At 40.9% G+C, this 24,860-nt stretch overlaps 1 protein-coding gene across 2 annotated transcripts in view; it reads left to right on the top strand.

Moving 5' to 3' along the window:
- Positions 1-23,149, top strand: part of ZNF318 (zinc finger protein 318) — a 38,714-nt gene extending 15,565 nt beyond the window's left edge. Inside the window, exons 3-11 of one of the 2 annotated variants that reach the window (XR_013345695.1) lie at positions 223-850; positions 2,766-4,178; positions 6,491-6,590; positions 7,790-8,076; positions 10,512-10,715; positions 11,190-11,289; positions 12,438-12,556; positions 13,001-17,210; positions 17,327-23,149. Coding sequence is in view for 1 of the 2 variants with exons in the window: in XM_077813557.1 (XP_077669683.1) it covers positions 223-850; positions 2,766-4,178; positions 6,491-6,590; positions 7,790-8,076; positions 10,512-10,715; positions 11,190-11,289; positions 12,438-12,556; positions 13,001-16,561 (6,412 nt within the window). In the remaining variant the exon portion in view is untranslated. Of the gene's footprint in view, positions 1-222; positions 851-2,765; positions 4,179-6,490; positions 6,591-7,789; positions 8,077-10,511; positions 10,716-11,189; positions 11,290-12,437; positions 12,557-13,000 lie in introns of both variants that reach the window. The other variant, XM_077813557.1, reaches the window with a different exon arrangement.
- Positions 23,150-24,860: the final 1,711 nt, after the last annotated feature.

Below are 24,860 nucleotides of genomic sequence, written 5' to 3'. Positions count from 1 at the left end.
TGTATTTGAGAGTGATCCCATAGGAGGGGGGTGAAGTATCATATGTATATAATACTGGTGGTCCTCTTCCCTGCTTCTGAGGTGCTGGTTTTCACTTATGCCATGAGTTCATATTGTTTTCAAATGGCAGCGTTGAAGTCTTGCTACTGTAGAGTAAGAGACTGAAAAACTTTTCCTCTAACTCACTGACCTAGGTTTAACTCCATGTGCCTCTCTTACCAGGGATGACATGGCTGATGGTCCAATATTTACCAGAGGCCTCCCATGCCCTCGAGGCCTTGAACGCTATCCCTCTCATGAAGATCCGTCTTCCAGTCCCTACATAATGAGGCATGATGAGGACTACCGCAACAGAGATGTATTCCTTCACCGATCAGACTACAGTCCACACTATGGTCATCGTGAAGAACTGTCAAGGGGACCTGACAGGGATAGTGATAAACTCAGGAAATCCTCCTACCCAGCAAGGCCAGAGGAGAGAGGGCGAGAAGCGAAGCGCCCTCGGTACGACAAGGATGAGAAGATGCATGGCATGAGTGGTGATCATCATGGTTTCACACTGGGAACACGAAATTATCGCAGACGGAGCCGTGGCCGAAGCCAGAGCCCATCATATCTGGGTGAAGAGTTCCGGGAGCTTGACCGTGCCAGGAGGAAAAGAGAAGAGGAAGAACGGAGCAGAAACTTGAACCATGATCTGTCTGGTAGTGGATACATGATCCCTGGCTTAACTAGCACACTGCAGTCTTCTGAGACTCGGTACTTATACAGACCTGATGAAGCGCCATCTATGCCCAAAAAATCTATCCTGAAGAAACGAGTGGAGGTGGAAATGGAGTCCCCAATGCAGGTTTGGCCCTTAACTATTCCTCTACTTCTCAGAACAGTCCATTTGCACTCCACTGCATTAATTTGATCTTCAGTCTCTTGCCTTTTCCTTTCTCTGACAGACTGAATTAAGGATACTTGTTCTGTCGTATTGGTGCGTCTCTTGCAGGTTGTCCTCCCTGTCTTGGAGTTTGATCCAGCACAGTTAATTACAGAAGCCGCAATTGCTCTCTGTACCTCTGTAACCACTTGTGGCCACTTCCCCTAGTTTCTTATGTCTCAGGGCATCAGATCTGTGTGTCCTCCCTTTAAACATCTTCATTTATGTGCAGAATGGAACTCTACCAAGGATTTTCCAGAGAAGCGATAGCTATGGGGGGAAATCTTGTGCTTTAGTGCCATCTAGTGGGGTCACTGTCATTGTCTGCATAGGTCCAGAATTAAGATATACTCCCTTCCCCACCCCTTAAACACGCACACATGAGCTGAAATTCTAAAGAAAGTCCCCACAGTTAAATAAGTGTTAAGTCTGGAGATGTGAAAGGTCAAGTAGCCGCAACATTAACTCAGCCAAGATGCACATATTCTATATTTTATGGTACAGATATATATGTAATAACTTAAACAAATATACTAAACCTGTATATTTAGAGAGGAAAAGGAGGAATAAAAGATGTTACATGTATTTAATGTGACCAGGTTAACGTGTCGGAACCTGAATCTTTGCATTGCCTATTTTTTGTGTGTGTTAAATTTTGCGTTATGTTAAAGCTATGATAGCTGGGTTTGAGTGAATGGGTGTACAATCAGGAATAAATGGTGCATTAGCATCTAGGTTAGAGGGTGGAATTTTGCAGATATTCAGCAGTTCATGGTAGCTCCATACGATAGTTAGGGCAGTTAATGAAGACTCTTGTATGCAAGTAGAATTTAGGGAGGCAGAATGAAATACCCTGGCTGCAATTTAGTCAGGGCACTGGGATCAGCGCCAAGTTTTACAGAAAGTGCTACAGTATCTTTAGTAACACAGGCAGTCAGTATGTTAATTGAGTGGCACCTCCAGCTACAGTGCCCCCTAGAACTCTTCGTGTCAAAATGTTAGATTGGAAATGGCTTAGCGGAGTGTTAGATTAGAAATGGATTAGTGAAGAGAGCCACCTACTGAGTATCAGTATTACTTTTTACAAAATCTTGCATTTTTCATTGGTTTCCCATTCAAGTACTGATCAGGCTCAACCATGTTTGTTATGAGAAATAAGATTACATAGTTCAGTCACCAATTAAGGCTAGCCATAAAAACTCATTGGTATGCATTTAGCATTATTGTGATAAAAGAGATGCTTGGCATTGCCTCAGGTTTCAGTTAATCACTTCAACCAATATCTCGTATTGATCTGCTTTGGTTTTGTAGTGGTGGTGTTTGTAGTAGAGGATACTTTGAAAGTGAAGGGTCTCGGCTGGATATGTTAGAGGAAGCCCTATTCAAGGGAGAATGAGTTGCATGCATACCCTGTATATAAGTGATTGAAAATAGCCCCAATCCACACAGTCTTACCTGTATTTGAGATTGATCTATCTAGATACATAATTAAAACCTGTGGCATAGCTCTCTATCTCATAGAAGTTCACAGAAGAAAACTTCAATTTGTGAGGCTGCTGAGAACTTGTAATAAAATGTTAAGTGGTTGTGCATGTGTATTCTCTTAAGCACCCATAAAAACATCTTAATGACTTCCCAAGTAACTACATGAACTTTTTTATAATACTTACCTTCTTTTCCTTTGTTCCCTTTCCATGGTTTGTTGCTCTCATGTGTTGTCTTTTCTAAATTTTTGATTGTAAATTCTTCAGGTGAAGTGACCCTATCTTTTTATTTGTACTCTGAGGTGCTTATCCCCCTTTTGGGGTGCTGTAATAAACATTCTTTTCTTTTTCAGCTTGAGGGCTTTCCAAGCAGCTCTCCATCCAGCAAAGATCTCCCTCTTCTTTCAAGTCATTCATCTTTGTCCCAGAGCAGCAGCAGCACTCCTTTTGCCTCTGAAGTGGAGAACTTTCTCAAACGGTTTAACACAGACTCTGTGGAATCGGCAAACAAGGAATTGCATGATGGTGTATATGAGTGGAATTCACTTCCTGGGCTTCCCAATGACAACTTTACATTTGAAAAGAAGTTTGGAAACTTCTTAAGTCACAAGGAGAAGTTGGAACCAAAATCAGAGCCTGCAGACCGTCATACTGACTTCCTCCTCCCTCATGAGAGGGCCAGTCAGGATGGCAGTGGCTTCTCGCGCATTCTGGGCATGATGGCTGATTCTGCCAGTGCTCAAGAAAAGAGAAGGCGCAGCTTTCCTGACATTGAGGATGAAGAAAAATTTCTTTATGGTGATGAGGATGAAGACTCCAAAACAGAATCTTCCTCTGTTCAAAAGCCCCCAGTGAGTTGTGGGAGTGAAGTTACAAGCCAGAAAGTGAGTCCCCCTCCTTCTCCAGCTGTAAAGCTAGATTCTCTGGAAGAGTCCAATACAGAATATGCAAAGATTCATGACTTGCTCAAAACCATTGGGCTTGACATTGGGGTGGCTGAAATTGGCAAACTGGCTGTCCGCACGCAGGAACGTCTCCATGGCAAAAAGCTGGCATCTCATTCTCCTGATCGTCACTCTTCAGATTCCCGCAGACTGGAATCCTGGGAGATGCGCCGCAGCCGGAGTGACACTCGTTCTCCAGAGTCAAGCCAGCAGCGCTCTGCATCACCTCCTGGCTCTTTCCAGCCATCCAAAGAGACATCCTCTCTCCAGAAATCAGAATATTCTCAAAGCAAAGCTGTGGGTCAGGAGATACCTGCTTGCCCACCAGAACAGTCTGTTCCTTCTGTGTCTCTAATCCCTTCTGCGCCGCCTGCTCCTGCCAGTTTGCCCCCTACCTCTGTTTCCCAATACCAGATTCCAAACTATCCACAATTCACTGCAGCTCAGATGCCACAAAACTATCCACCTCCCACAATGGCCCCTCACGCCTATGATGCATATGGGCACTATATGGCTTATGCAGCCTCTGGCTGGCCCATGTACCCCCCTCCACAGCAGCCTAACCCTACACTGCCAGAGGCTCATGGGCTTCTCACAATGGCAGTGCCAGCAAACCCCACACGCCCAAACCTCCGGGTGATTGAGACAGTTTCCATGGGCAAAAATCCCCCTAATATCAAGAGAGGTGACTCTGTGCTCATGCAAATCCCCATCACGACTACCACTTACTCCAAAATGCCCCTTCGGCTTGCCACACGCCCACTCAAAAGTACCACGGAAAAGATTTCTGATGAAAAAAATCGGGCAGCTCAAAAGCAGAAGGTGAGTGTATTATTTGGAATTATAAATATTTGGCTAAACCACTCAAATTTAGAATCATAACTTGTATCTGTGTTTGTTTTTCAATCCTCTTTGACACAGCAAGGTTTCTTGGTTAGATTGCTAGTTGCTGCTGATGCTCTGATGAAATAATTGGCTTTTCATCTTCAGAGGCATGTTTTTCCGTGTGCTTGCAGTTTAACAATATTTATACTGAATTCACTTAAACCGCAACAAGTCATATGCTCTTGGGCTGTTGCTGAGCAGTTTGGGAGGGAGGTGCAAAGCTGATCACCTGCAACCAGCTAAGAAATGGCTGAGGAATACATGAAGATCACTGTGTTATGCTTAAAACATTACAGGAGCTTGGAGTATTGACAGTAGTAGGCATTTTTTTTGTTTTGTTTTTTTAAACAGGTGAGTTTTTTATGTATCAGCGGGAAAAATAGTTGTTAGAGAAGACTATTTTCTGGTGAGATGGGGAACTGTTGAGCCTTTGAAGGTAAACAAGCTTTTCTGATTTTTTTTTTTTTTTTTTAAATACAGTGTAGTGATAGCACAGTGCTGGATGCATTAGAAATTCTTAAATAGGTATTAAAGGACCAGATTAAACATCACATTTAAAAAAAATTTTTTTTGCTACATTTGTTTCAAGTAACTCCAAAGGTTCTAAGAAGTGGAAGAGATAGGAAAAAATATTGTTCTTTGCTTTTTAAATTTACTTAGTGCATTTGACAGCATTTTTTGTGTAGTTAATTTCCCTGTATCTTTTTGTATAGTCAGATTGCCTGTTTGTGTGGGCCTTCCACATAAGATCAGGGATTGAAAAATGTTTTTAAAATAGCCTTACAATCATATTTTTCTGTTTATGCTATAGACTTCTGCCAGCATAGCTATATAGTGTGAAGAGGTGTGATCCCTGGCTGACATAGCTGTACTGGAAGAAGCCCCTAGTGTTGATGCAGTTATAGTGGCAAAACTATGCTTTTACCAGCTTGTTGGGGCAGGGTCTTAGTGTACTGGAATACAGCACAGCTTTGCTGGTATGGCTGCATCCACACTAGGAGTTCTTTGCCGGCATAAAGTACCGATATTCCTACTGATAAAGCACTCCTAGAATAAAAGTATAGTAGCATAAAACTTTGATTGTTAGGGGGACCTGAAAATACTTCACTCTTAAAATTTGACTGGTTGTCAAACTGATGATGTCCTTTCAGCACTTTATGGTTACAACAAGGTTAAGACTCCTTAATGTTAATTTGTATCCCATTTTGTTTTTGTACGGGAGGGACCAGTGTTACTCTCTTAGAGGGTCCTTGTATGCTGCCAGATTCTCCTGGGTAACAAAACCTGGTGAGTCTGTTTAAAAAACAAAGCTGGAGGGAATGAGGGGAAGCTGAAAAAGGCTTCCAAATTCATTGTAAATGTTTTCCTTAGAACAGGAACATTGTTTTCTAAATGGAAGCCTATTTACATTGAAAATAGGCGCTATGAATTCCCCAGTCCCCATCTCTGTCTGTGTTATACAAGAAGCTGACAGCATCCAGGGACTCAACAGATGTCAGTTGTGTTTCAAAACATAGAGCATTACAAACTGTTTGGTAGCACTGAAACAAAAACTAAATGGTTAAATCCAAGGAGAGTGTAAGTAGTGAAAGCTAGATGTAGGGCTTGGCAGTCCATTTTTCATTTGTTTTCGTTGAAGTGTGCGTGCTGTGAAGATATAGCGTGGGATTTTCAAAAGGGCTCTACACTGGACTAACTGCACTCAGCGAAGTCAGTAGGCCAACACCTGAGTGCTTTTGAAAATCCCAGTCATAATGTAAAAAGGATTTGTAAGCTAATGGATTTAGTTTATTCTCTGCCAAAAGGCTATATTCTACAAATAGATGTCACTGGCTTGCGGTAGATTAGCATGAGCCTTGTACTCTCTCCCATAACTTACTGGTGATTGAATTCTTTAAAAAGTTAAATTAGATTTTTCTGAGAATAACTGCATTTACCAGTGCAGTAGCAGCAACAAGAATTAATGCAGTTCAAGTCTAGATATAGTGGTGACTTTTTTCCTTGGGTTTTCGTTGGATTGAAAAATTGACACAGATACAAAAAGTAACTCAAAAATGCGAAAAAAAAGTGGATTTGTTTATTATATTAAAAAGTTAACAGCAAAAGATTATTTTGAGAACAGTGATTAGAATAAGTGACTGACATCCAATGAACTGCAAAGGGGTCCTAGCAATCACTTTTGCAGTATTGCTTTATCTGTGCTGGAAGGAGATGGGAGTTTCATGCCCTTCTCTTCCCAATCTTTTTAGGTCATAGAAGAGAGAGAGAAACTGAAGAATGACAGAGAAGCAAGACAGAAGAAGCTCTATTATCTCAAGACTGAATTAGATAGGCTACGTAAACAACAAGGTACTACTGCTTTCTTCTCCTCCTTCCCTTTTCTCTCAGGATGTACTCCAGAGGCCCTATGTCGTAGTACAGATCAGAATAAGTACAGATCAGAAATAATAGTTTAGAATATGAGTACAGATCAGAATAATAGTCTAGAATATGAGATTTAATGTTTTCCCACCCAGGCACCCCAGAATTTTTTTAGAAAGCAGTGACTGTAACATTACCATCGTGCGTGTAGGCAAATGAAACAGCCATTCTGTAACCAGCAGTTGCTTACATGTCTTTGGAATTGGAATCTCTCTGTAGTGACCCAAAGTATGTAGGCCACGACTTGTGCCCAACTTTCTGAAATGTGCCATTGAGCAACTTGACAAATTAAATTTACTTCACTCTGTACATTGCAGTGTGTTAATGTAGCAGAAATGGGGGCCTGTCAATTTACCCTTCACTTACTTGTTTTTATTAAATTTAGTCTGGAGAGAGAGGATAAATTCCTCTTTGGGGAGGCAAGATAGTTGAGGTAGTATCTTTTATTGGACCGGTTTCTGCTGGTGGAAGGTACAAGCTTTTGGCTACACAGAGCTCTTCTTCAGGTCTGGGGAAAGAAATCCGAGTGTCTGAACTAAATACAATTACAATCTATCCTAACCGGTATTTAGTGCAGACACTGATTTCCTTCCCCAGACCTGAAGAAGAGTTCTGTGTAGCTTGAAAGTTAGTACCTTCCACCAACAGAAGTTGGTCCAGTAAAAGATACTACCTCGCTATCTTGTCTCTCCCATATCCTGGAACCAACATGGATACAACAACAGTGCAAGCAATCTCTTAACAGAGTCAAACATATTTTTGGGTAATTTCAAACTTTTGTTTAACCAACAAAAGATTGAATTCTTCCTTCATCCCAGGAAAAAGCGTCCTTCAGGACAGAGTTTGAGATCCATTTATGGAGCAATGCAGGGAAAGCCAAGGACTGCTTGTTTGCTCAAAAGTAAGAGGGAAATTTAAGTTTCTCTCTTGGGGTGTGAGCTGACTCCATTGTGCCTATTTCCCAAGAGCTCAGCTTCATCCTTCTTTCTGGTCAAAAACTCTAACCTAGATATTTCCTAGATATTTTATAAATTTAACAGTTAATTATCTGACTGGAATAATTGTACATGTTTTAACATGATTTTCCTCTTGCGCTTCCTACTCCTCTACCTCCTCATTTGGCTCAGGGGAGATGCTGCGGAAGAAAAGGCGGGAGAAGGATGGGCACAAAGACCCTTTACTAGCAGAGGTGAACCGGCTGCAAGAAAACATTATGAAGGAGATTTCTGAGCTGCACAAGGAGTCTGATGCAGCAGAGAAGAAGCAATCTGAGCTTGACAAAGTAGCCCAGATCCTGGGGATAAACATTTTTGAAAAACCCCGGAAACCATCCATGGAAACTAAAGAATCCACTGAAAAAACCAGCAAGTCAGAGAATGCAAAAGGTCTGGAGAAAACGCCCTTTTCCAATAAGGTAAAATCTTAGACTTGGGTGAAAAACGATTTCCCCTCTTTGAGAAGAGGGCACTGAGGAGGTGTCTGTTCCCAGCCACTCACTAGGAGATCAGGGCAAGACTTATTAAGCTAACATTTTTATATGACATTATTGGTGCACACATACATACATGCCTGTTCACTTTTGGGGAATGCCACCACTCTTCATATGGGCTCTCTACATTTAAAGGGGTAACAGTAACCCCAGAATAGATTACCTACATTCCAGAGGACAGTCCTAAAACTTTTATGTAGGTCACATGTACAATAGCCTCTGAAGAGGGGTGTATATGTTTGGGAGATGTATGAACCTAGTTTCTGAATGGGTAACTTATATATTTGGAGGGGAGATAGTATTCACCATAAATTTGTTTTGTTTTGTAGGTGTGACCATATTGTGTATTTTGCAAAGGGGTTGGTGGGGTTGCGGCAGTTCAGACTATGGAGCATTCCACTCTTATTACTTTGTCTTATGTTGTTTGTACTCTGTATACTCATAGTCAACTGATTTCCTTTAATGGTTGCTCATTTTAACTTGGAAAATTCTACACCCTCACCAGGAACAGCTGGTATATTCTTACAGGCACATGGAATACTGGGGTTAATCTCTTAGATTCACCTAGGAGTTCGGATTGGTAACTTTTTAATAAAAAGAAAAAGAGAAAAATTGGTTGTGACCTTTTCTAATCTGACATGAGGATTCTGAACATTTTTCTTGGCCTTGGGCAGGGCTGAAACAAACTCTCCATGGCATGAGTGTATCTGTCTCTGTGGCAATATTTTACAATCTATCTGTCTGCTGAGACTGGATAGTCAGTGTGTGGTGGCACAAACCCATTGCAAATATGGAAGTTGAAAACATAATACTAGTGGTAAAGAAGTGAAGCACCAATTTTGCAGTATTGCCTGTTAAACAAGAGGCCCTAATAAGGCTGCTCTCCTGCATGAGCTTTTTTTCTTTACGGTTTCTGTTGGTATTGAAGAGAGATCCTGTGATCTGCATGGTGCTCACTTTCAAGCGAAGAAGCATAAAAGGAGGTGAGAAGTGACTGCCATCTGTCATTGGGTCAATATGATCATTCCAAAGGGATCTGACTTATTGGGGTCTGTCCCTGCCATACAAAATGCCTTGTAGGACCCCAAATATGAGAGTGTATATAAAATTAACAGCATAAGCAATCCCACTTCTTAGATATCATGGATACACTTCCTTGTTCTTTTGACCAATCACTTGTTGCCCTGTACATTCTCTGGATGAGAGAATGCTATGTTCACTCTGTTCCTGAGCAGTCAGTAGTTATGGAAGTAGCCACTAGGTGTGTAGATCTCTTCCGGCTCTATTATCAAAGAGAACTTCAAGTAGGGATCACTAATGAGAAGATATGGAGTGGTCATATAGTTGGATTTGTTCGACACTGGGAACTGAATAACTTGGAGATGGTGCAACAGATCCATGCTTTGTGCCATCTCAGTTACCTTAAAATGTTAATTTTTGAGACAGTTGCACAGATTAGAAATGGTCCCATGATGCTGTGTCACCCAATCAGAATGTAAAGCACAAACTCGGTATTTACTAAATGGCAATATCTACAGGTCATTGTCTGAGCCAACAAGGCTGACTCAATCTTATGTCCCTCTTGGGTATTGTTTGATTTTTTTCACTCTCAGATTTTCACCTGTACCTCAGATTCCTGATTTAAGATACTCATTTTGTTTGTTTTTAAAAATGGTGGGAGTCTTCTGCTGTATGACTTTGGCCTTTACAGGTCAGTGTCCATTAGCATAGACTTCAAAGCGTAAAGCGCTAGCGTCTATTCCAGGATGTATCTGAGCACAAGACACACGTTGTATCACATAAACTTGGGTAAAAGAGGCTTCTTTTTGGCTCCTTAGAAATCGTGAGCCTGTTGGAAAATACAAGGCGCTTGTTTAGTTTTGCAGGGTGTTGTTCTTTGCCTGTTAAATAGTTTTGAGTTAAATGATTCAATTTCTTTTTATTCTGTTTCCATCCAAGTTATTTTTACAATAACCGCAGTATGGCAGTAGGGAGTTTTTTAGATATTCCTGGCAATGTTTAGCTGGTACTCCTAACTGGCACCACTCGGGTACATACACTTACCCCATAAAATGGGGAGGATGCTTACCCTGGGGATATTTGCTCATTTGGTTCCTTAATTACATACCTACTATCTAGCCATTACATCTGGGAATCTTATTGGAAGCTCTTCATTGGCCACACAGCATCTGAGTCTGCAGTGCCAGCTCACTGAAACGGTGGACTTAGCCTGAGCGTTGACTAGCAGGTGATATATATTTTTTGTGTGTGTATGGTCTCTGCTGGAGGCAGGTTTTGAGTTCCAACACATCGTGTGTCCTTCCATGTCTTAAAGAAACGTTTCCTTGTGTTCCATTTAGGAATCAAAAACAACAAATGAAAAGTCCAGAGGTAAAAGTCCCAAGCCTGCAGAATCCTCTTCTCAGTCGTCCAAGCATCCTTTCCAGTTGGCCAATATTTATGAATATTATGATGCAGGGAACCACTGGTGCAAAGACTGCAATACCATCTGTGGGACCATGTTTGACTTTTTTACACACATGCACAATAAGAAACACAGACAGGTATGTGTCAAGCCTCCTTCATTAAGTAGATTTCATGTTATAAGGAATTACACACTGAAGTATCAGTCACAAAATTATCCTTTGCAAGAGAGCCTAAAGTGATATTGAACTCAAGAGCAATTGCCTAATGTAATTTTCTTAATGTAAAGCTTCAGCAGTTTGTGTAACTTGTTTATGAGCGTAAATGGGGCTTTTGTATCTAGTTCAGTAGGGCACCAGTTTTTAAAATTTGCATTTCAAACACCACCTACTTGTTGATTTGATTTATCTGTTACCTTTTCACAGGTTATTTTCTTTATAACAAATCACAAGGAGGGAAGGGGAAAGGGAATAGAACATAGTTCGTGTACATATTTGTATTCTGATTTTGGTTCTCACTGTATTAAAGTGATGTAAAAAGAAAAAACAAGAAGGGTGTATTTGACTTGTTAGTGTAATGAATGAGCTTGTATGCCTCTGTCACTATGCAAATAGACCCTGGATCCTTACAACAGACCTTGGGCTTCGAAGACCCAGAGTGAGGCCAAACAAGACTTCGTAAAACGCATTGATAAGATAACGGTTCCCGCCAAAGGTAACTTTACTTCCTTTTCTCCTACATATGATCTTGATCTGCCCTCCAGCAGGTTCCAGCTGCTCTGGGAGAGGAAGTCCAATGGTTTTGATTGTGGTTCTAGATAGTGTGTAAAACCTTGCTATGTATGGGAGGAGTATGGTAACCATTCCAAGTTAGGTGGGAATGTTTCATTACCTGATTATCAAGTTTAAAAGAGCATGGAGTGAGATTGTAGGGAAACATAAGCTGTTTTTAACATTTGACTTTTGTGGTGGTTGCTTCTTCTAAGCGTTAGGTGGTTTGTTTCCTTCTCTCCAGACGTTCTAAGATCTGCTGCTGAAACAGTGGGAGTAAGAAAAAAGTTGTAAAATTTAGTGTTTTGGGGGACTTCAGTATTTTAGCTGCTCTGAAGCCTGTAACTTTCCTTTATATATTTGCTTTGGTCCTGGGAATTGCCCCTGAGAGGCCTCTGATGTAAACTTGTTGGGTTCAAGTGACAGAGACCAGAGGAAAGGATTTATAGTGAATTGGGAAGGTATAATGTTTGGATCAAAAAATACTACTGCACACAAGTGATGTACTTAACAGTCCTGCTAGGAATTGATTTACTGTCTTGTGTATAATCTTCTCAATCTGGTGTGTTGGATAATGGCACTGGAGGAAGGGTCTGCTGTATGTTAGGTTACAGTAGGTGGTTTCCTGTGGGCACAAAGACCCAATGAATTAAGCTTTATTGAGAAAGTTGCCTTTTTTCCCCAGGCATGCATTGTGGATTTTCAGTGCTTTCCTTTAGAAGGCTTTGTAGTTTTAGGTGGTGATTAGTATTTGAGTGGACTTCGTGTTGGAGATGAGAAAGCAGACAAAAAGAACAAGCACTAGCAGTTTAATATTTTAAGAAATAGTAGTGGATGAGGGAAAGAATTGAAAATAATTCTCCCAGCCATGATGCTGAAGATAGGATGTGTTAAATCTAAGGAGTATTCCCGGTAGTGCAAGTTCCCATACTGGAAGTGTAAAGAATAGTTTGTCCAATTCTAGGAGCATGAATAGGAACATTGCTGGAGGTTCTACATCACTGGTACCTGTCATGGATTTTTTTTTTGGCTTTTATTAAAGGTTAGGCATTTTCTTCTGTTTTATTTCTATATTTTCTTTTGCCTTTTCAGGCTCTGAGTTTCTGATTCCCATCACTGGATATTATTGCCAGCTCTGTCATGAATTTTTTGGAGATCAAATCTCAGGAGAGCAACATGTGAAAAGTCATCCCCACAATGAGAAATACAAGGTTGGTACCTGGGGTACTGGCAGTGAGCCATTCCTTGGTTAGCTTCTGATTCTCTCTGTTCCTTCCCTTTGAAATAATACTTGCCTCATGGTTGAGTAGTGTGACCATTTACGACTGAACAAATTAAACACACTAAGAGCAAGAAATAGAATTTACTAGCTTATATAGAGGCTCGTTCATCTGTGTGGTATTGAAGTCAGGCTTTAATCCCAGTGCTGACTTTCAAACATTTCCGTAGAATATAGGATTTAATTTTAATGTTTTCTTAGCATTGAGTTGCAGAATTCTGGGCGTGAAACCCCTATTTCCTGTTTCTTGGCAGGAAGAAGATCTCTATTCTCCTAATAGTGTTGAACTGGCAAATCTAACAAGTCAGAACCGTTCCAGAGCAAAGTTTTATTTCTTTAGTAACAGCTGCTGAGATTGTGCCATTTCTTTTCACAGAAACATGTGGATGAGAATCCACTTTATGAAGAGAGGAGAAACCTGGACCGTCAAGCTGGGTTGGCTGTGGTCCTGGAAACAGAGCGCAGGCGGCAGAATGAGATGAAAAGGAAACTGGGAGAAAAGCAAAAAGAGGAGAAAGATGAGAAGAAGGCAAAAGTGGCAAAAAAAGAAGAAACAAAGAGCGCTCCAGAGCTGGGAGAAGGGGTTAGTGAAACCAGTAGTACTCAGGGCAAAATGGATACTGCTGGACGGAAACTTGGTATTAAGCTTAAATTGAAGAAGGAAGAGAAGAAGGAAGAAAAGAAGGAAGAGAAGAAGGAAGAAAAGAAAGAAGAGAAGAAGGAAGAAAAAAAGGAAGAGAAGAAAGAGGACTCAAAAAAGGAATCGCCAACTCAATCTTCCTTTGGAAAGTTCAGCTGGAAAAAGAATGAGAGAGAGGATAAAAATCCAGGAGCAGTTGCAGCTCCCCCAAAGGAGGAGAGTGTTGAAGGAAGTAAAGATAAGGAGGAGGGCAAGTCTCAATCTGGGAAACCCCATGCTAAGCCCATTGAAATTAAGCTCTCTGGGAAGACCGTTATACCACACACTAGCCCCTGGACGCCAGTCGCTTCCACTTCAACACAAGCAAAAATTCGACCCAATCTGCCAGTCCCTACCATGATTTTCAGGAAGTCTGCAACTGCAACAGTAAGCAAGCCAGCACCTTTAAACACTTTTTTGTCTATAAAATCCTCTGGTGCCACCACCAAACCACTACCCGTGGTGAAAGAATCCAATGCAGATGTTCTGCTGCCTCCAGATATAATCTCAAAAGCGTTTGGGGGAGAGGAGGTAATTTTGAAAGGGACACAGGAAGATATGAAAGTGCCAGAGAAGAATGAATCCTCTGAGAAGCCACCTCCCCCTCCACCCTCAATTCCACCCCCAGCTAAACAGGCAGCAGTCATCCCAGCAGATGAAGTGGCGCCAGGGGTATCTGAGAGTGACCAGGAAATGCTGGCAATGCCAGTGCGCCCCCCTCCACCACCACCTTCTACTGCTTTTAGTGACCAGGCTAAAAAAATAGAGAAACGGAACTCTTGTCTGGCCACAGCAAATGCTAAAGACCTCTATGATATATTCTACAGTAGTGGTGGAAAGAATTCATCTGACAGCAAACTTGCAAGTTCCCCAGTTCCAAATGGAGAAAACTTTAACATAGCAAAAACAGAGAGAAGCATAGATATGCCAGCAAACTCTAAACCAAGTAGCAGTCCATCTTCCATGAAAGAAACTTTCCAAAATATAGGTACTTACTCAGAGGTTAGTCAGGTCTACTCAGATGAGGGGGCCTCAGAACCTGAGAAAATAGAAGTCCAGGAGACTTCAACACCCTATACAGAAAAGAGCACTGAAATCCCAAACAGAGTTCAGGGGGAGGTGAGCTATGAATCCCAAAATGTTCTTGCATCAGATTTTCAGGCTAAATCCAAAGAGGAGGAAATCACGCAGTCTAAAGATCAAGCAGCAGGTGCTTCAGTTCCCTGGGAGAATGAGTTAGAAATGGAAACTATTGATCAGGCAGAAATTAGTAAGAAACTGCCAGAGCCTCAGATACCAGAAATGTCAGTCACACAATTGTCAGAAATTAAAACCGTCACCCACATCCAGAAATCTATAGAAATGAGAGACATGGGTAGAACAAGTGGAGAACAAGAGGTCTGCCAGGAATCCCAAGATCCACAAATAATTGAGGTCCAAGGGAAAACCAGAGAGGAGAAGAGAGACAGTACTGTGGATGCCAAAGCAGATATATCTAATGCTTCTGAAAAAGATATAGAGATGGAAGACTCAGAGTTAACAGGAGCTCAGTTTGAACTTAGTCTCAGACACCCAGAGAATCAGTTACCTGAAAGATGCAATGAAATCCACAAGGTGGGAGATCCCAGTTTAACAGAGGAAAAATTAAGTGATGACAGCCATAAAACTAATTCAGAAATTGACAGCCCAGAGTTGCCATATGTTCAGGGTGAATTGGTTCCTGAACGACTAGACACATCAAATAAAGTCAGTGAGGAAAAAGTTTCAGTAGCGATAATGATAGAACATAATGCTTCCTTACGAGGTATAAAACTGGAAAATGTAGTCTTGGAAAGGTCTCAGTCAGCAGTCATTGATGAAGCCCTCCAGACTTCAGAGATCCAAAATAGGGTTTCAGAATTGACAGCAAAATGCCCAAGTGAATTGGACTCCTCTCAAACTAGTAATAAAAACAAACAGGTCATCTTGGTTAGTTCTCAGTCACAAAGTAGTCAGGAACTACTATATACTCAAACAGTAGATAATCCAGAAATAAACAATGGTTCTAATGAAGTCAATGTCCCTGTCACGTGTCTCACCAATGTAGAAATGAAAAATAGCATATTAGTGGTACAAGAAGAGCTCAGGCATGAACATTCAAGCTGTGCGACGTTAGACATCCACCACCAGGAACAGGATGTCACAGAGCTAGTCAGCACCTGCACTGCAAACACTGTTGAACCCAATTCCAGCCTAGAATTAATGTATGATGTTGAAAATAATACATTGAGGGGCCCTGAATCAGATATAAAGTTAGGGAATTTTACTGCAGAGAAAGATGCATTAGAAATAGGAGGTGTTGACTTTTCTAGTGCTCAGTCTGATATGGTTCAAGAGCCACTAGATGCTCTACCAGCAGACTTCAGTGTGGGTCGTCTTGGAGGAGGGACCCTTACCCACACAGAAATAAACCAAGAGGTCTTAAGTACCTCAGCAGCTAATGACTTTGACCTTAACACCACTTACTCAGAATTTAGCTTTGAACAATCAGAAACTCTCACACTAAATTTTAATATGGAAAATGAGAAAGATTCCTTAAAGCCAGAAGATGTGAAACCTAGTGACACTCCCATCCTGAAAGCAGAGTTGGAGTTAGAAAGCATTGATTTCAGTTTGGGGGACATTGAAGTGGAACGTGAACATCTTGGTATCCTAACAGCAGGAATTCTAAATGAGGATACTGAAGATCTCCCCAAATTAGAAACCATTGCATCCATCGGGCTGGAGCCCAGCAAAACCAGTGAACTGAGCATTGAGCATCCAGTGGATGAACCAGAAATTATTGATTTTGTTGCATTAACTTCTGGTGATCAAGAAGACAAATTTTGCACCCTGATCTCTGAAACAGCTGTCCCACACCTTGAGTCACGCTTATCAAATAGTGACACTGCCGAAGTGGGCATGCCTGTTCTAGAAATACAGGGTATTCCTCCAATCTCTGAGATCCTTCTGCAAGTGGAGGAGAGCAAAGACAGCACAGCAGACATTGCTGAAATGCCATCATTGAGCTGTGATGGAGACAGTGTGGAAAACCAGGCTTCTGGCTGCATTGAAACTGTCCTCCCAGAGCTCAAGGAAACACCTGCAAAGGAGAGTGGCTCAGGGGACAATGGATTGTGCATTGTTCAGAGCAAGACAAAAACTGCTGACGGTAGTTTGGAAACTAACAAGCTAGTTTCAGTAACTGCTGAAAGCTCAGCAGAGAGCCCAGTGGGTTGAAATGGACCCAGCCAGTCTCAATATTTGAGGAGCCGGTGCTGGGATTTTGTTATGTATATTCTTTGTTTCAGTTTAATATGGGAGTATTTTGCATCCTGCAGTAGATACTGACTAAAGCTTACACTTGTTTTACCAAAAACCAGACACACACTTTATTCTGTACATACTGAATTGTGTAAAATGCTTTTCTTGTGAAATTTCACCAATTTCTTTTCTGTACTCTGCCATTAAAATGGAATCTCATAATGTGTGATTTGGTTGTTTTTGTTTGTTTTTTTGTCTTTTATTCTTTACCATTTTTGGATGGTTTCCAGTTCACACGTTTCCATCAGTAACATTCCATGACTAGTCTGTGAGACAAGCTCAAGAAAACCCATTCAGAACTTAAGGAAACGGACACTCTTGCAGAAGAATTGAAACTAAAAGTTTATTTCAGATGTAATGCATGATTTTGATTGCTCCCATTGTTTGAAATGCAGAAAGTGTGAATAGAGTTGACTTTGTTTCATGTCCTGTGGTTTGTAATTACTGTTGTATTACACCTGTACTTAAATGGTCTCATACTGTATTGTATAAACACATGTGGATACCACCTCACTAAGCAAGGGAGAAAATCTGTCAACTCACTTTTGAAGAAGAAGACTAATCGGTAAGGCTCCGTGGCCTGACACCTGGACCAGACATTTTGAGGTCACTTACATGATTTGAAATGGCCTTTCTTTCATTGTATTGTGATCCAGTAACTATTTGTGTTAAATCATTTAGCAGCTGCCCTGCTCTGAAGAACCAGAAGATCTGAACCCTGGTCTCAGGAATTGGACTCGCTCGGTGTGCCACAGCCGCATACATGCCCACCCTGAATGGTCCCTGAGCCATTAAACCTGTAGTGTGATGGTTTTCATTTGTACAGTTTGTCAAAGATTAAAGCGTTAAAATGTTTGCTTGCATAAATCTAACATTTTTTTATTTGTTAAATCATTTAAAATAAACTTATGGTAATCAAAAATATATTTTTTCTAAATATTCATTGTTTTATTTCAAACAAGTACTTCATTTTAACCATCTTCAGGTGATGAGAGACACTAATATGACCGCAGTAGAGAAGTAAGATCTCCACCATTAAGCCTGACCAGTAAAGGCTTGATCTAATTCCCATTGAAATCAGCAGAAAGGCTCTAATTGACTTCAGTGGGAAATTGATCAAGTTCTGAATTATGCAAGGTTAGCAGAAAGGAGCAGCAACTTACCATTTCATATTTCTTGTTTTACTCCACGCCAGCCTGTAACTCTTTATTCTTAAAGGTGGACTTACAAAGGGAAAAATGGACTGGTGCCCTTTTTGCTTATTAAAAAAATGCGTGTAAAAGCATGAATTTTTTTCAAAAGTTTTTGCTTTATTTTTTATGTGAGAAATTTAGGTCCCATCTAGGCTGAAAAACTGGAGAGCTAGTGTAAATGGTGACATCACAAGAAAGCAGCAAGATAATGAAAATTAAGCTGTTAGGGGAAAGGATTTTTAGTTAAACTGCCTAAAACTATTTTTTATTGACACTTAAGCGTTTACCATTTTGAATACAGGAAGCCTTTGTGAGTCATCACCCTCTCCTCTTCAATTAAAATGTTATATCTGTTGTAATTGCTTATCTTCCACTTCCCAAAATGCCTCCCAACACAAAACCAAAGAAGACAATATTATGCATTCCTGCTATTATTAAAACACAAGCTGAGGCAGGGGGAGAGAGATTGTTCAAGTCGTCTTCATACATCATAGAGGTACCCTTTCAAAGCTGTGTTTGGGTTTTGTTTGAGTTCTATGCTCTTGTCTTGGGATTCAGTCTCCCTTCTGTATTAGCTTCTGTTCCTCCAATGATACGTTCTCTGAATGCAACTGATTGCAAATGTCAGTAGATGTTGTTTTTCCTCCTTTCTTTGTATCAGTTTCTTCAGAGAAGTATCCTACTCCCTGGTATCTTTTTTGAAATCTCCGGTGGGAAGGAGAAATCCATTTTCTTGCCAGCTTTGTATGGCGTTCAGAGTTTGTCGGCAGGTGAGGGGGAGGATTAGCTTCAGAATATTAATGGTGACTTTGAACATAGTGAGGGTGAAGTTTACTCTCCACTTTTCTGGGGGCTTAGTCTTCACCTTTCTGGGTCAAAAACACTGTGCATTGGAATTCAGTGGCACTTTTTGGTTACTGCCCTAGTCCAGAGGTTTTCAAAGCCTGTCATCATATGGATCACTAATGTATGAGAATGTAATGAACAGTTTCCCACTCCATACATATCCATTCTGCACCACAATATCCCTGTTGCAAGTAGTGTACTTGGTGAATTAGTAAATGCCAAATTACATTTTTTTGAGAAGAAATCATTTGAATCCTGTCTTCCTTTTTTTCTTTTCATTTCCTCTTTCTCCAGCTGCTTCTACAGGCATCAGTGTTCTGTAGTGAGGAGCTTATTTACCCGTAGAAGACACTGTAAATGACCAGCTAGCACAAGCTGAAAGCAAGAACACTTTGCAAGCCATAATTTGAGAACTGCTGCCACAATATTTTTCTCCAGATGTTGAAACCTGATTTAAATTACATATGAAATGATTTTTTTTTCTTACTGTACTCCTTAGCAAATATTCATCCCAGAGTGTGGTACAACTGACCGTCTTTGTTCAGTGTGCCTAGATTGGAATAGCAGGATGTTAGGATTGAGATGTACTGACAGACATTGGGATAGGTAGCAGTGGGAGAGCAGGAGCTGCTCAAGAGTAGGATGAGGGTATATTTGCGGATATGTGGAGGGCGGCAGGGAGTTTGTATGGGTCCCTTCACTTTTGTAAAATGGCATAAGTTTTGTTTTTGCTGTGGTTTACAGATAAATACATTTAATGGGTTATCTACTGTACTGATCCCTGCTGCTTGTAGATCTCTAGTCCTCTGACTTGGAAGCCCTAAGTCCTAGGCTGACTTTGGATTCTTGACTCAAGAGTTTCAGGAGGAGGGTTGAGTTTGAGAGGGGTTTTGTTTGTGTGTGGTGGGTGAGTGGTGCCATACTTGGTTACCTCTCCTCCCTGAGATGGCTGTCTGAACATTTTATGTGAAGTAGGAAGTTGCCTTTCATTTCATCTTATGAAGTTGTTGGTTCTATTCATCTGCTGATAAGGTGGAATAAGTAAAGCGCTCTGGAGCATGAATAATATTGAATACGCAAAAAAAAACCTTTCAGGCACAAGCTTCTTGTAAATTCAAAGAGCAATGTTTGAATGGTACAAGAAGCTGCATGTTTCATTGTGCTATACTGGAGTGCAGCAGAAATGAAGAGCCCTTGCTGTAGTGAATTTAGATCAAGTTTACTGCAAGATACATGGGGCCTTACTAAGCTGCAATGTAACAAGGAAATTCCATGTGAAAGCTGCTGGCCTTCTTCTTAACACTTATCAATGAGCCTAGTATTGGACATCTATAACATCTAACAATGCATGTGGAAAGAGGTAACCCCTTTCAAATAATCTGAAATTACTTGGATTATTTTTGTTAAATTAAGTTTGACTTTCTTGATATAACACAATACAAGAGGACAAACCAGTACAGTTCTTCTAAGGATAAATCTTGTCTCTAACTTGTTGCAATTCTTTGAAATGGTTAACTAAATAATGACAAAAAATTTTATTTAAACTTTAAAAAAGCTTTTGAAAAAATGCCTGTCAGCCATCTTCAGACGTGAATTCTTCCTGACCACATTTGTGTTTAAGGGATAAAGGTAGGCAGCAGAGAGCTGAGATGTAAGGTTTTGGTATAGATTAAAAAGTAGTTAAGGGTTAGGCAAAAAGAGGGAATAACTGTCTGGTTTTCAGCATGGAAAGGGCTTAAAGGAAACCTACAGATAAGTTCTAGGATTGGTGTTTAATATATTAAATATTTGGAAATTAAGGGTGAATAGAGAGGTGGCAAAATATGCCAGTGAGGTACTAGTTAGGTTCCTCAAGCCTAAGGAGTGTTGAGGAACTTCAGAAGTACCAATCAAAGCCAGACAATGTGGCAACCCATGAAATTCCATGTAGACCAGTGCAACATAAGGCATGTTAAAAGAAACAATTTAAACTTCTCATATACACTGATGAGTTCTGAATTAGTGGTAACCTCACAAAAAAGATCTAGGTATTGTATTTTAGCAAATATGTACACTTAGCACATCATAAATAATTTAGTGTTTTGCCCTGGGGAGAGAAAAGGCAAAAGAAAAGCATGGAATAGGTACTTGTCCAGCACTTAATGCACTGCTGCAACAATGTTTTCATCTTGAGGCCAAACATATTCCAAAAAGGTGAAGGCTAAAACCAGTACTCTGAGGCAGAATCTTTGTAGTGTGCCACCCTCTTTGCACTACTCAGATAGCACAAAGGCAGCAGAAACCACCCATGAGAACCCAGCAGCCCCAGAGATGACATAGCTCCTTTCTGGGCCTCATGTTGCATTCCAGCTATCTCCAGCTGACTGATCCATTGTGGCTCATAGCTGGCGCAAGTTAGAGCCGCCCTCAAGCTGCTGTAACCTGCACTAGAGCTGCAGCACAGACTCCAGAAGCCATATTTGGTGATTGGTTCAGTCCCCGCTTCCTCTCCTCTCTCCTCAGCTGTCCTGGTGCTTTTGTGGGGGATGGGTGCTGTCTTTTGCTAGGCACTCCCCTAGGCTCAGATAGAGCTCCTCTACTGCTCTTGGAGGTCCAGTAGTCATCAGTGAAACAGGTAATGGAGCAGCCAGATTTATTTTCTTCCTCTGTGATGCAGCAAGTAGCTAGTGGGGAGCTGCTAAGTAGCAGTAGCAAGGAAAACATGCATCAGAGCTGCTTCAGGGGAAGTGGTGGGAAGCAGTCACGCTAACCTATTCCCCTTAGTGATGGGCTGATTCAAGACACTTCAGATTCAAAGTTGCAGACTGTAGTTCAGAGAACACAATTTTAGGACTTTTAAATGCAATTTTTTCTCCTTAAAGCAGCTCCCTTTGAGAGCCATGGAGTAGACACAGTACACTGGAAGTCACTCAGATACAATGATGTGTGGTATAAGAACCTAAACAGAACAAAATACACAGTCTTGCAGTAATAGAATAAGTTGTTAGGCGCTATTATGAAGATAGAGGTGATGGCAAATCCATATTACAGCTGTTACATAAATAGATGGTGCTGGTGTCATCTTGATACCTCTGTTGGTTCTGGTTATCTAAACTCAAATGGGGAAGAGCAGAAATTGAAAGGCAAAATGATTGGAGAGGATTCCCATGGGAGGAGAGCTGAGGGATAGGTGATGAGGACTGTTTAGTTTGGAGAAGTAAATAAAAGGAGATAGGTACTCCTGCCAATTCATTTATACTTTAGTGTTTTTATTGCCATTTTCCACTATACAAGAACTATGTTGCCCCTAGGTAATTAAAGAGCAACATTTTGAATTGATTTGGGGATTTATACATCATATAATTAACGTGTGGAGCTTGCTGCCACAAAGTATTATTTCATCAAATGTCTTTGCAAGCTCCAAACAAATGTGTTCTTGATTGCATCTGTAGTCACATCATCTAGGAAAAAATTATAAAGGTCAGTCTGTATGCTTCTTGACATAAACTTGTCTACTGACGTCAGGAAGGAATCCCACACCCCATCTGGTATGGTATGTTTGGTGTGTTATGTGGGGATTACACCTTCCTTGGAAGCATCTCACATTGGCCACTTGGAAACAGGATACAGGACTAGATAACTGGTCTATTCTAATATAACAATTATTTATAAGAGCTAGATATTATTGTGTTCTTAGGTACAAAATGACCCTTACAGCTGATCCCCAGTCCAGATTCCTGGAAGGACACGAGGGACTATATCCTGTCTCAGGTTTGTAAAGTGACCCGAGGGTTAGCATCCCAGATTAAGTAGCATAAGGGACAAGACAAGAGTTTCTTATTTTCCCCAGTAACACTTATCCCAGTGGTTACCAGTTGCCTGTTTACTGATGTTAGCACAATCCACGATTGTGTCTAGATCAGTTTGTTTGGCTGTTTTCATTCTGCCCTGAGTCCACTTGCCTTTTTTCCAGATGGCATTAAGAGAACTGTATGCCAGAAGGTTTTGATGTGGCTGGGAAGAAAAGTAAAGGGCGCCACAGGGTTGTGAGTGGTATAGACTTAAGTACTCAGCACATGTGTCTGGGTTGACCACCCAGTTTGCCCTGCTCTGTGGCAGACCCTGTCCCCTTCCTGGCTTTTGGTTAATTTTCCACAGGAGTGATACAAATGTTTTCTGGAGCTGTTTGACTGCTGGAATCCTACTCTGAGAAGGTGGGTATAGAATTGCATGCTTTATACAGTTCCTTATTTTCCCTTTCTCTTTGATGAGAGGGCACAAGGTCTCAGGCTGGCTTAAAGCATTGCTGTAAAAACGGAGCCTGTTAATCAGCGCTGAGGCTTTTACCCCCAAGTCTTCAGATGTGCTGTCCATGACCTACCTGTGTGTATGTTTGTTCTTTTGATGGCATCCTAGAAGGGTGTGTATATGTGGACACTGCTCTTTCTGATATTAAGCAATATATTAAACAGTTAATGTGAAATGACTCTGGACCTTGTGTGCTGTTTATTAAATCTTATTTTCAGTGAAGGATTTTTAAAAACTTTTATTTCATGCAGGTTATTTTAAAGGAATATTAAAAACAGAGTCTGTTTTAGGTGCTGGAGGATGCAAAAGCTGCCTCACTCCTGTTGCCTCCCAGGACCTTTGCTTGTGTGCTGAACAGAATTTGACAATCGTGTGTATGTACTCTGTGGAAGGACTGGTGGTGGCAGGGACAGGATATTTTAAACTCTTACCTTTCTGCACTTCTTGGGTATTTTCCATGCAGCATGAAACTGACAACTACTCTTAAATTCTTTTGTAAGTTGCCTCTTTTATGTGCTCAAAGCACTTGCAGGAAGTTATTTCACCTGCTTCTGAGGGGGATGCTGCTGCTTTTCACCAAGAAAAATGTCTTGTAATGAAAGCATCTTAATCTGTGGCTGGCAAGCACATAAAAGAACAGAAACAAATCCAGGGAGAGGACTTTTTTTATTAAATTGATTTATCATAGGTGTTAATTATCCCAGAAAATATTGCATAGGAGCTTGCCTTATATTGTGTGTATATATAATGCAAGTTGAGCTAGTTCTGCTGTGAGAAGAAATAGCTGATCTCACTTGTCTTTGCTGCATGGAAGAAATTCTCATTGTGAAAAACAGATGTCCTCTAAAGTAACACCTGGGCACCAGCCATACTCACTCCTCTTTGTCCCTCTATATAGTCTACATACTGAATTGCCAAGGCTGTGCCTGCTTCTGCTCCACAGATGGTGAATTTCCCTGACTTCTTTGTTAATTTGTCACTACAGAAGTTGAGGATTGGCTAAATGTAACCACAGAAGCACTGAAGTCCTTTCTATCTGGTTAATATTGGAGTAATCCAGTGATGGGCTCAAACAGCAACAGCTGCTCTCCCATCTGTAGGAAGTGGATTCTGCTGTCTTTGCTGCATGTGTCGTGCTTGTAGATCATGTGGTGAAGACCCCATATATCCCTTTTCATCAGAGATGTCCAATATCTGGCCTACCTATTGTAGTTGTGGACCCCAAAACAATTTAGGTTGTGCAGAATGTCAGTTTTCATGTATTTAAAAAGAACAATAAGTTTCTAGCCTTCATGGTTGCAAAAATAAGCTTCCTAATGTGAACGGAGCATGGACCAATGCAGAGATTTATTCCTGAATCTGCAGGCAGTCTGAGACAATAGCAGTGAGATGTAAACTGTCCTATCTCATTAATCATAGCAGGTGCTGGCTGTAAAACCTGCTGATGATGATTTAAGCATTATTTACTTGCTGATCACTTTACCAGGTGGAGTGAGATAGGAGTGATGCCCTAGGAGTGGGAATTGAGAGCTGCTGCAGTGAAGGTAAGTGCATAAGGAAGAACAGAAGAGTCAAGGCCAGTGAAGGACAAGAAACATGAGGCAGAAATAGCAGTAGTCCTGAAGCTAAGTGATGCTGAATTTGGTAAAAAGGTATAATACTGATAATGAAAAATATAATTGCTAACTAAAGGTCATATTTTACCCTGAATCTTTGTGAAAACTTCCCACTGACAGCAGTGGGAGTTCTGATGTGGGGCATCGTATACAATCTCATGGCATTTCTCTTTTTGTAATGGGATAACTTTGGTATGCCACATCAAATTAATTCCAAAACTTCAGGGAATGTTCTAGGTATCAACAGGCACAACCCTTTTGATTTTGGTGCAA

The sequence above is a fragment of the Eretmochelys imbricata genome, chromosome 3 (genome assembly GCF_965152235.1).
Source record: "Eretmochelys imbricata isolate rEreImb1 chromosome 3, rEreImb1.hap1, whole genome shotgun sequence".
In the NCBI taxonomy this organism is placed as follows: Eukaryota; Metazoa; Chordata; order Testudines; family Cheloniidae; genus Eretmochelys; species Eretmochelys imbricata.
Note: the sequence above shows the minus strand (reverse complement) of the source record. Positions and strands in the feature narration are given on the sequence as shown.